At 35.6% G+C, this 11,945-nt stretch overlaps 1 protein-coding gene across 1 annotated transcript; it reads left to right on the forward strand.

Annotated features, from left to right (window-relative positions):
• Positions 1-4,182: 4,182 nt before the first annotated feature.
• LOC141336981 (large ribosomal subunit protein mL39-like) lies at positions 4,183-6,117 on the forward strand. The gene is made up of 3 exons (XM_073842702.1): positions 4,183-4,380; positions 4,595-4,642; positions 5,976-6,117. Exons 1-3 carry the CDS (start codon positions 4,183-4,185, stop codon positions 6,057-6,059), a joined length of 330 nt encoding a protein of 109 aa, XP_073698803.1. The 3' UTR covers positions 6,060-6,117.
• The last annotated feature ends 5,828 nt before the right edge of the window (positions 6,118-11,945 follow it).

Consider the following 11,945-nt stretch of genomic DNA (forward strand, 5'->3'; position numbering starts at 1 on the left):
GATGGTGTTGAAATTCTGAAAGACACTGCATTACCTTTAAGTGCAGTAAGGTCATGCCTGATTGTTCTCAAAGCCAATTCCTCTGTCTTACCAGTGAGACCTAGCTGTTGGGCTGCGGATGACAGGAGGATTGTGCGTTCAGAGCCATCGTCAAGCACTGCATATGTGTTCAAACTCTGACCATTATGATGCAAGACGACTCTAACTACCTTCAAAAGGACTCGTTTAGAGCTTGGAGGTCGGTCCAAAAATATTGGTTTAGTGGTAGCACTCACCAGACATGTGCCCTCATTTGCTGTCTTAGTGTTGACATCGTGAAGGATCTGTAAGTGCTTGCCATTGCAGATGTGGCAAGGCTTCTTCAGTGTACAATGCGCCGATCTATGACAGCGTCCACACTTCCAGCATCTGTTGTTTGTCTTTATCCAGTTTGTAACTTGATCTTTAGTAAGGGCTTGGAATGCGGAGCACTGGCTCAGATAATGATCTCTGTTATCGCAATACGGACAGAAAGCATTGCTTTTCTCAAATCCTTTTGCCGATTGTTGTGCTGTCTGTGCTGTGGTTGGCTGATCTACACTGTGAAGGATTGTGGCCGGTCTATGTTTATATCTGGGGTCTCTGCTTGAGTCCACTTTGGGTCTGACTCTGTCTCGCTGGGTTTTGCTGCCACCAAAGGTCTCATTGTCCTGGCACCATGACTCAAACTTCAGCCACTTCGCCAAATCAATTAGTGTGTACAGAGCACCTGGTTCATTGCTTACACTCCTCCTAAAAGCTGCACGTAGGTCAGGAGGTAATTTAGTGAGAAGTCGTGCTACATGGGAACCACAGCATAGTTCAACTTCTCCCTCTGTGCCCAGAGTTTTAAGGAGACCTACCAGTGCTTGGACTTGGAGCGCAAAGGACTCAAAGCTTCTTGTATCACCAGGCTGGATATCTGGAGAATCCATTACAGCTGCTATCTTGTTCAGCGCCAGTTGATGAGGACGCCCATATCTGTCAGTTAACGCCTCCATAGTGTCTGTATATGGGGTAGGTGAGTTCAGAAACGAGTCTGCTATCAGGCGTGCTTCCACTAATTTCAGATGATCAATTAGCACCTGGTATTTGAACAACTCAGTTGCATCTTCTGGCAACAAATTGCTCAGGGCTAACTTGAGACGGGTAAATTCTCCAGGATCTCGATGGATGAAATCAGGTATAGTTGGCTGTGGACCCCTATAGGTTGTCTCCTGTCTGGTGAAACTTGTCGGCCACTCTCTAGGGTTTGCTGGTGACCTAAAAGGTCGGGAACGGGTGGAGACAGTAGGCATCAGAGGTGTGGATGAAGGAACATGAGTAGCAAAGCTGTCACGGTAGTAATTTCGAGCTGGTAATGCAGAAGGATGAGCTTCAATATCTGTAGCATCTACATATTCTCTACTTTGTGGGGCAGGAAGTTTACGTGGAGCTGGAACTGGATGCACTCGAGGGGCTGGGTGTTGGACAGGTCGCTCTGGCTCTCTGTAGATGGTTCTAGGCGATGGTATTGGAGGTGATGGAGCTAAAGGCCGTTGCTCCGGAAGTGGACGAACTGGACTTGGATGGTTTCCCATCAGCATCTCTTGCATACCTTTCTGGATTTTTACCAGTTGTCTGATTTCCTCCTTCATCGATTGCTGTGATTGACGAAGCTGTCTGTTCTCTCTTTCAAGGTCGTACAACCGGTCTCTGGGTTCCTGAGGTAAGGAATGTGGAGAATACTCATGTCTTTCACTCCACTGATCTTTGATGAGATACCAGGGCCCTGTTTGTGTGCTCCTTGCTTCTAACGAATCAGGTGTTCTCCTACCAGATCCCTCATCTAAACTATAATGGCTGAAATCCGGGTGAGCCATCCTTCTATGACTATGCTGGTCATCTTCTCGCCCATGTGACTGCTGTGCTGTCGAAGAAGTCTCAGGTTGATTCGGATACTGGACTTCAAAATCTTCTAAGTAAGCTGGACGGCAGACTGAACGTTTAGGACGTGCACCTTGAGACTGGTATTCATGCATTCTTGGCCAGTGTAAACACAATATCCGGCTCGAAGGACCAAATGTTCTGAGTTTGTTTAGGACTGTATTGTACTGGTTTAGGGTAGCTGTGTTCGCCCTGGTGTGTCGGTCAGAACACAGGAGGCATGAATTTGAATCAACAATCTTTAATTAAAGTTCTGCAAATGATCAACATGATGCACAGCACAGCCAGATCACAGGGCATTGCTTGGCATCTTCTTCACAATAGTGATATGTGAGGTAACTGTACAGGATTAGGCAGGTGTGATCTGAAACAATTAACAATAAACAATGATTAGAAATTGTTAACAACTTCACTCACTATAGCGAATAGCTTTTATACTATTATCTGTCCTTTATAAACATGAAATTCTCTGCAGTAGTACCATTTTCTACCGTTAGATGGCGCATGCCGCACATAAATGGAATTATTTGCTGCGTCATCATACAATCCGATAACTTAACTAAAAGTAATAACAGAACAGAAATATACGACATTCAAATCCACATCTATACACACTGAAACATCAATCAGTAATACCATTACTGCACTGAATCCAAATGTAGTAAATATAAGTGTAATAATGGCTTAGGCAAGATGCTGGGTTTAGCATCGACACTTATCTTCACAAACGAACTCACAATATCTTATTATTATCAATCATATGATACATTCGGTAAAGAACAATCATAAATGAACTTACATTATGTCATTAACGCACAACTTGAACACATATCATCAGCCAAGCGAAGTTAAATTCAGTCCGTATTCTGAAGAGACCTAGGTGGTACCCGTGCAATCGGCTCAACCGGAACAGAACGGTATTGACGCACGCAATAACCTGTGCTCTGATTGGTCATTCCTTCCCAACAGGCGTAATAAATTTCATATTGAGCTGATGACATTTTCTATCTCCTAAACAGCTCTCACAGAAAACCTCCTGCACTTTCAATAAATATGAAAACATACTAATAGATACAATTGAGGTCAAATGTTTACATACATCTGGCAGGATCTGCAAAATGTTAAATATTTTACTAAAATAAAAAGGATCATAGAAAATGCATGTTATTGTTTATTTAGTACTGAGCTGAAGAAGATATTTCACATAAAAGATGTGAAATTATAAAAATGACTCTAAAACTTTTACATTGTCTTTTGTTAACTGAATGATCCACAGCTGTGTTTTTTGTTTAGTGATAGTTGTTCATGAGTCCCTTGTTTGTCCGGAACAGTTAAACTGTCTGCTGTTCTTCAGAAAAATCCTTCAGCTCCCACTAATTCTTTGGTTTTCCAGCATTTTTGTGTATTTGAACCCTTTCCAACAATGACTGTATGATTCTGAGATCCATCGTTTCACACTGAGGACAACTGAGGGACTCATATGCAACTATTACAGAAGGTTCAAACACTCACTGATGCTCCAGAAGGAAAAAACATGCATTAAGAGCAGGGGGTGAAAACTTTTGAACAGAATGAATGTGTACATTTTTCATATTTTGCCTTTTTTTTTTAAATTAGTACTGCCCTTTAGAAGCTACAGAAGATACTTACAAAATAAGTTAAACTTACCCAGATCTTCAAATTCCAAAAGTTTTCGCCCCCGGCTCTTAATGCATGTTTTTTCCTTCTGGAGCATCAGTGAGTGTTTGAACCTTCTGCAATAGTTGCATATGAGTCCCTCAGTTGTCCTCAGTGTGAAAAGATGGATCTCAGAATCATACAGTCATTGTTGGAAAGGGTTCAAATACACAAAAATGCTGGAAAACCAAAGAATTAGTGTGAGCTGAAGGATTTTTCTGAAGAACAGCAGACAGTTTAACTGTTCAGGATAAACAAGGGACTCATGAACAATTATCACTAAACAAAAACACAGCTGTGGATCATTCAGGTAACAACACAGTGTTAAGAATCAAGGGGATATCAACTATTATTTTCTCTTATGGACTATATGTAAATGTCTAATGTGAAATATCTTATTTCGGTTTAAAAATGAACATTTTGCATATTCTGCAAGGTGTATGTAAAATGTTAACCTCAACTATTATGTGTGTGATGTCAAAACATTTAGTCCTCATAAAGTATGTCAAACCAGCACACACACACACACACACACACACACACACACACACACACATATGCATGTGGTCAAATGCAAGCGTCATCATCTGTGGAGTGTTTTTCAGGTGTGGAGATCATGTGACGGTGAGCGGTGGCCCTCTAGTGGCCCGTACAGGTCTGTGCTCTCAGTATGAGGTCACATGTGTCCATACGCTGGGAGAGAGCGAGTTGGGCGTCCGGCGGCGGGCTCAGGGGCTCTCGCTGCCCCTCAACCTCACCGTATGTACAGCTCACATTATTACTTTCAATTACTATTCTGCCATAGAATTCATGTTGCACTGGGGCTTATTACAAGAGTAGTTCAGTCTGTTATTTTTAAGTTTGGTTCAAAGAGTCATTTTATTCCTTGTCTTTACTACATAATGCTTTAGCATGTATGTTCTTGATTCTGGCTTTGTACATGTGCAAATATCTGTTTTATTTGTGTTCATAGGCTAATCATAAAGCATGGAATATGCTGCGGAAAAGAGCAGAAAAACTAGTAAGAAATGTGTTTGTGTGTGATCATTCAGTTCAAGACATTACAGGCAAAAACACTTTGTCATGCACTGCTCAATTTTCTTTTTTAGCTATTTGGCTTTTCATAACTTTTTTTTTTTTTTGGCAAAATAGCCTTTTTTAAATGCTTATTACATTAATTTTTTTCTGTTTGCTTTTTATTTGTTCTCAATTTTTGAGATTTTGGTCCTTTTTTGCTCCATATCATGTTTTATTTCAGACTTGTGGAAAGAAATCATGCAAAACACACATTTAAGTCATTATGCATAAGTAGATTTCAATCTGTAGGATTTGGCAACCTTGCATGTCAGACTAGTGGGAAAAAAACATTAAAAAAAGCATTTATTGTTTATTTTTTTAGTATGTTTGCATTTAATTTTTTCACTTTTTCATTTTTACTTATTTGTTTGCATCTGTACATTTCAAGATATATGCACTGGTCAGATTTGAGATTTTGCATTATTTGGCTTTTCATAACCTGTTTTTTGGAGAAAAAAAAGTGCTTATTTTAATGTGCTTTATCTATTTGTCTTTTCTTTTTTGCAAAATAGCCTTTTTTAAGTGCTTATTAAATATTTTTTTTTTTCTGTTTGCTTTTTATTTGTTCTTAATTTCTGAGATTTTGGTCTGTTTTGCTCCAAATGTTTTATTTCAGACTTGTGTACACAAATCAGGATTTGGCAACCTTGCATGTCAGACTAGTGGGAAAAAACCCATTAAAAAGTGCATTTATTGTTTATTTTTTCAGTATGTTTGCATTTTATTTTTTCACTTTTACGTTCACTTATTTGTTTGCATCTGTAGATTTCAAGATACTATATGCACTGGTCAGATTTGAGATTTTGGCTTTTCATAACTTGTTTTTTGAAAAAAAAAAAAGAAGTGCTTTATTTAATGTGCTTTATCTATTTGTCTTTTCTTTATTCTAAATTTTGAGAGTTTTTTTCCTCTTACAAACACCAAACGTGTTTCATTCACACTGATTCATGCAACATTTTACTCTTAAAAACATGATGAAATGTGTTTGTTTTCTGTCTCTTAACAGTATTATTTTAATTTGTGGAGTGATAAAAAGAGAAATCCAAAATCCTCTCTGGAAAAACCTTTAATTCTAACATGACAACAAAATCAAACAAGAGCATTTAATTCTGACTTTAATCAAATCTTCAGATTTGTGTTCCGGAAATGGGTGCAAATTAGAGATTAACATATAAGAGTATTCTACTAATCTTTATAGGTTCTATCAATGAATATTTATATAGAGCAGCACAGTTAATATTCCAGCTCATTAATTATGTTTGTTTTCTCTTTCACAGGTGGAGATTCCCTCCTCCTCCTCAACAGTGACTCCTCCTCTCACACAAGAGGCCACACCCACTGCCCCGCCCCCTCCCCAGTAATCCACACCTCCTCACCCAGCATTCAGTGTTTGTACTATTATTGTGGAATAAACATGTTCATTACATGAAAAAAGTTCAGTTTAATTTTGTTGTGCTTGTACAAGCATCTCACGTTACCATCAAAAACATCATAATTCTGGCAATTGAAGTGATTCCTAAGTTTTCATTTTAACAAATTAATGCATCATTAATGCAATTTAATCACTGGAAATCACAAGGAGGGTTGCTGCTCCATGGATCAAAATGACCTGAACACAAAATGTGAAACATTTTTATAAAAAATTGCAATTGCAAATTGGTTCTTAAAGCACTTACAAAGCTTTGTGCCATTACTAAAAATATGCATTGTTTAGAAATGTTTATATAGTTCCTCCAATTCAAAACAAACCCGAATGCCTTATGAGGATCAAACCAGTTGTGCTTGATTAACTAACAAGATACTTTTCAAACAGTTTCTCCACGTTCTGCCATGCTGGAGCACATGAAGTTGTGTTTGCATAGCTAGAAATGTTTGTGTTAACATTTAATCGCATTTGTGCAACAGCCAGAGCATGTGGATCCATCTCTGCATCTGCTGCATTTAAACCCTCGGAAGAGTCCGTGTGTGTGTGTGTGTGTGTGTTTAGTCCGAGTTGATGTGTGTGTGTGGGAAAGTTTGATGTGTGTGTAAAATAAGAGGTCAGCACTTTGTCAGGACGAAGACAAAGGCAGTGTTGTAAAAGTGAGTGTGACTGTCAGGATTGTTGCAGCTGCTGCGTCTGTCGCATGCAGACAGGTGCTGTGTGTGTGTTTCTGTGTGTGTGTGTGTGTGTGTGTGTGTGTGTGTGTGTGTGTTTCTCTCTCTGTGTGTGTGTGTGTGTGTGTGTTTAAATGCCACAGGAGATGTCCACTTGAGACTCTGATTAAAGTCGAGAGACAACAGACAAAACCAGTGTTTTTCACGTCAGGTCTGAGTAACAAAACTACTGGCCAAACAAAAATGTGACCCTGGACCACAAAACCAGTCATAAGTGTACATTTTTGGAAATTGGAATGAAAAATTGAATTGCAACTTTTCATCTCACAGTTGCAAAAACACAAACTCATCATTTTGAGTTACAGTCAGAATGGCATGTTATAAAGTTGCAATTGTGAGTTATAAACTCATTTTAATTCAAAATGGTAAGTAAGTAGTTTTTTTTTTTCAGAATTTGACTTTTAACTAATAATTGGAAATTCATATCTCAAAATTCTAAGAAAAAAGTCTGAATTGTGAGAAAAGCCTTAATTGCAAGTTTATTTGCAATTGCACATTTCTGTCCTGCAATTCTAACTTCATAACTCACAATTGCAAGTTTATATAATGCAAATCTAAGAAAAAAGTCAGAATTGCAAGTTTAGTGTCGCAATTCTGGGATGTAAACTGGCAATTGTGAAAAAAAAAAAAAGTCAGAATTTTGACAAGAAGTCAGTGTCGAAAACTAGGACAATGCAGCTTTTTGCCAGTGCTTTGATGCAACACAAATGTGTCCCTGGACCACAGAACCAGTCATAAGAGAATAATTGAGATTTATGCTTCATCTGAAAGCTGAATAAAAAAGCTTTCCATTAATGTATGGATAGGACAATATTTGGCCGAGATACAACTATTTGAAATTCTGGAATCTGATACATTTTTTTGAGAAAATCACCAAATGAAGTTCTTAGCAATGCATATTACTAATCAAAAATGAAGTTTTGATTACCAGTGGCCCTTCTTTACAAAACTTAACATCTACCACATTTTTATCACTGGTAAAATAAAACATCTTCAGTCAAAAATAATTTACAGTATGCAAAATATCAAACAGTTAACCTGCAGGGAAAAAAACAACTCGCTGCAAACCAATTCTGCTGGAAAACTCTGGACTTGGCAACCCTGTATGTCAGACTAGTGGGGAAAGACAGTAAAAAGTGCATTTAATGTTTGTTTGTTTTTTAAACTGTATTTGCATCTATAGATTTCAAGACTATATGCACTGCTCAGATTTGAGATTTTGCACTGGCTTTTTTCATAACTTGTTTTTTTTTTTTTTTTTTTTGAAAAAATGCTTATTTTATTGCACTTTTTTATTTGTCTTTTATTTATTCTAAATTTTGAGATTTTTTGTCTGTTTTGCTCTTTATCATGTTTTCTTTTAGACTAGATGAACAAAATCATGCAAAAAACACATTTTAAGTGTTGATTTTATTGCACTTTATTTATTTGCGTCAGTAGGTTTAAATCTTTAAAGAGTTTTTTTCTCTTACAAACACCAAACTTTTCAGCTTGTTCCTTTTTATATTCTGACGTTTTGTTCATAATTCACACTGATGTATACAATGTTTTACTGCTGTATACAATGGTGAAAATGTGTTTGTCGACAGTATTTTCTGGTTTATAGAGCGATGAAAGAGAAATCCAGAATCCCCCTCTGGAAAATCAAACAATTATGAATCTGGCTTTATCCAATATTCCCAATATTCAGATTTTGTGCTTGAAATGAATATAAATGACTGCATATTTAATTTGATAAAATAAAAAACATTCTCTATTTTTTCTTTTTTTTAATAATACAGTTAACCAAAAAAAAAAAACTGTAGCTAGCTCTAATCTTTTCCTGTTCTATCCGTTTTCTTTTTATTTACTATATAATAAAAAAACTTGCTATGTACACTGCATTAAGGTAATCTGAGACTATAGCATTGCTCTTTTGTTGATTTTGATGAAATTGTCCTCATTTGTAAGTCGCTTTAGATAAAAGCTTCTGCTAAATGTAATGTAAATGTAAATATTTGTGACCCTGGAGCACAAAACCAGTCATTAGGGTCATTTTGATCAAAACTGAGATTTATACATCATCTAAAAGACACAACTAAAATACAACTATTTGAAAATCTGTAATCTGAGGGTGCAAAAAAAAAAAAAAAAAATCTAAATATTTAGAAAATCACCCTCAAAGTTGTCCAAATAAAATTAAAGATACATATTACTAATCAAAAATTAAGTTTATATATATATATATATATATATATATATATATATATATAAACTTTTTTTTTTTATATATATATATATATATATATATATATATATATATATTTATATATATATACGGTAGGAAATTTACAAAGTATCTTCATGAAACATGCTCTTTTCTTAATATCCTGAATAAAGCTGGATAAATAAGCTTTTCAAAATCTAGCTGAGATGCAACTATTTGAAAATCTGGAATCTGAGGGTGCAAAAAAAATCTAAATAGCGAGAAAATCGCCTTTAAAGTTGTCCAAATGAACTTCTTAGCAATGCATATTATCAAAAATTAAGTTCTGATATGTTTACAGTAGGAAACTTACTAATTATATTTATGGAACATGATCTTTACTCAATATCCGAATGATTTTTGGCATAAAAGAAAAATCTATAGTTTTGGCTATTGCTACCTAAGTTCCAGAGTCACATTTAAACATCATTTTAGAAAACTTTGCAATACAAAACAATAGTCTTAATTAATCTTCTGGGAACGTTTGGTGATGTTTATTAGCATTTTACCCTGTTCACCTGTGCTTTCTGAAGTTCATCATGAAAACTCATATTAGAGTGAGATCAGCTGTCTATTGCGTTGCATGCGGTCTCATGTGTTGATGTGATGGAGGATACGTGATCCTCTACGGCCCGGGGTTAAAGCGTGCTGACCAGCTGTTGTGTGTGTGTTTGAGACACACCCAGACCCTCACACACACACACACACACACACACACACACACACACACACACACACACACACTTCAGTTGAAATCAGACCAATAAAGATGCTGAATAGAAGCCTCTGTAAGTGTCTGAACTACGACAGAAATGTTGTATTAAGAATGTTGTGAAATCCAGACGTTACAGCGCTCAGCTGTGTTTCCAGCAGACTGCAATGAGTGTCTGTCATGCTGTTGTTGTTTTGTGTGTCATGACCATTTACCCTGGGCTCCATCAGTCTTGAGGAAAGCTACTTTTAAAAGTAATGCATTACAATATTGAGTTACTCCCTAAAAAACTAACTGATTACATTACTTAGTTACTTTTAATGGAAAGTAATGCGTTGCGTTACTTTTGCGTTACTTTTTTGGCCAGGGCTTGCTTGTTTGCTTTAAAAAAATGCAAAAAAGTTATTTTTGTCAAATGTAAAAGCCTTTTCACAGCAAAAGCCTCAGGTTTAGAGAAAAGTAAGTTGACGTCTGTACAGTAGACCACAGAAGAACAAATGTCAACTCTTCAGCAATAAAAAAGGAAAACAAATGTTAGATTATCTTGAGTCATTTTTGCTTATTAGTATGGATGAATTGGATCATCGAAGGTCGGCAGCAAAGACATCGGTTAATAAAATGGGATTAAATACATAAAGGATATTTGTATTATTGAACATATTTAATTATTGCAGGTTTGCTTTGAATTTCAGTGTTTTTATTCATTTTGAAGAACACTGTATCTGTTTTTTTAGTGAGTGAGATGAATTAATGCATGTTCACATTTATTCTAGAACTAAAGTAACATCTTATTTGAAAAAGTAACTCAGATATTTTCTTGTCAAATAAAAACGCGTTACTTTACTTGTTACTTGGAAAAAGAAATATTATTATGTGACTTGCGTTAGTTGTAATGCGTTACAAAAAATAAACAATGTTCTTTATTCTGGTATCATGGTACTCTGTGCATTTTGATCATCTTAATATTCATGATGTGTCCATAAAGTCATGATTGTCTTCTAGTTGTTGTAGTTTAAGCTGTTATTTAGGACTAATCATCTCATTTCATGACTAATTATCGTGGGTCATTAGGGCTAATGTCAGTTCAGCCTGCTCTGATTCTCATAAACACTCTTTTGTTTGACAAATAAAACCTGACCATTCATCCTAAACTATTACAGTCAATGGAAAATTCTTCTATTTATTTAATCAGCTTCAATTTAGAAGTGGTTTATTAGTGTTGCTGTTCAAGCTTGTTTTTGCCACAAGATAAAAACGAAAAAAAAAAAAAATATATATATATAACGTTAGCTAATTATGATGAGCAAAAAAAGTCAGAATTGCAAGTTGTTACCTCAGAATTTGGACTTTTCCTGACTTTTGAGAAAAAGTAGGGGGAAAAAATTCTGAAATTTGAGATAAAAGTCACAGTTACCAATAAAACACATGTATTTTATCTAATTTTAACACATTTTATGTGATCCTAGACCACAAAACCAGTCATAAGTGGCATACATATATTTGTAGCAATAGCCAAAAATACATAGTATGGGTCAAAATGTTCGATTTTTCTTTTATGCCAAAAATTATTAGCATGTCAAGTGAGGATCAAGTTCCATAGAGGTATTTTGTAAATTTCCTACCGTAAATATATCTAATTATTTTTTTATTAATAATATGCATTGCTAAGAACTTCATTTGGGCAACATTAAAGGCGATTTTCTCAATATTTTGATTTTTTTGCATCCTCAGATTCCAGATTTTCAAGTAGTTGGATCTCGACCAAATATTATAATACATAAATGGAAAGCTTATTAATCTCAATTTAAAAAAATTGACCTTTATGACTGGTTTTGTGGTCCAGGGACACGTTTATGTATTTAATGAATGTATAAAAATAAAACATATAGCAACAGTACAATAATCACAACAAACAAACCGTAACTGTTATTCCGCAAAGTAAAATAGTTCCTTAAGGAAGGGTTCAAGCTTGTTTTCTGCCACAAGATAAAAACTAAAAAAAAAAAATTTTTCTTCTGCGAATTGCAAGATATAACGTTAGCTAAACGTATGATTATAAAATTTAAATTCATAATTTTGAGGAAAAAAAGTCAGAAATCCGCAAGTAAAATAGTTCCTTACTGAACGGTTCAC

This window comes from Garra rufa, chromosome 6 (assembly GCF_049309525.1).
Source record: "Garra rufa chromosome 6, GarRuf1.0, whole genome shotgun sequence".
Taxonomy (NCBI): Eukaryota; Metazoa; Chordata; class Actinopteri; order Cypriniformes; family Cyprinidae; genus Garra; species Garra rufa.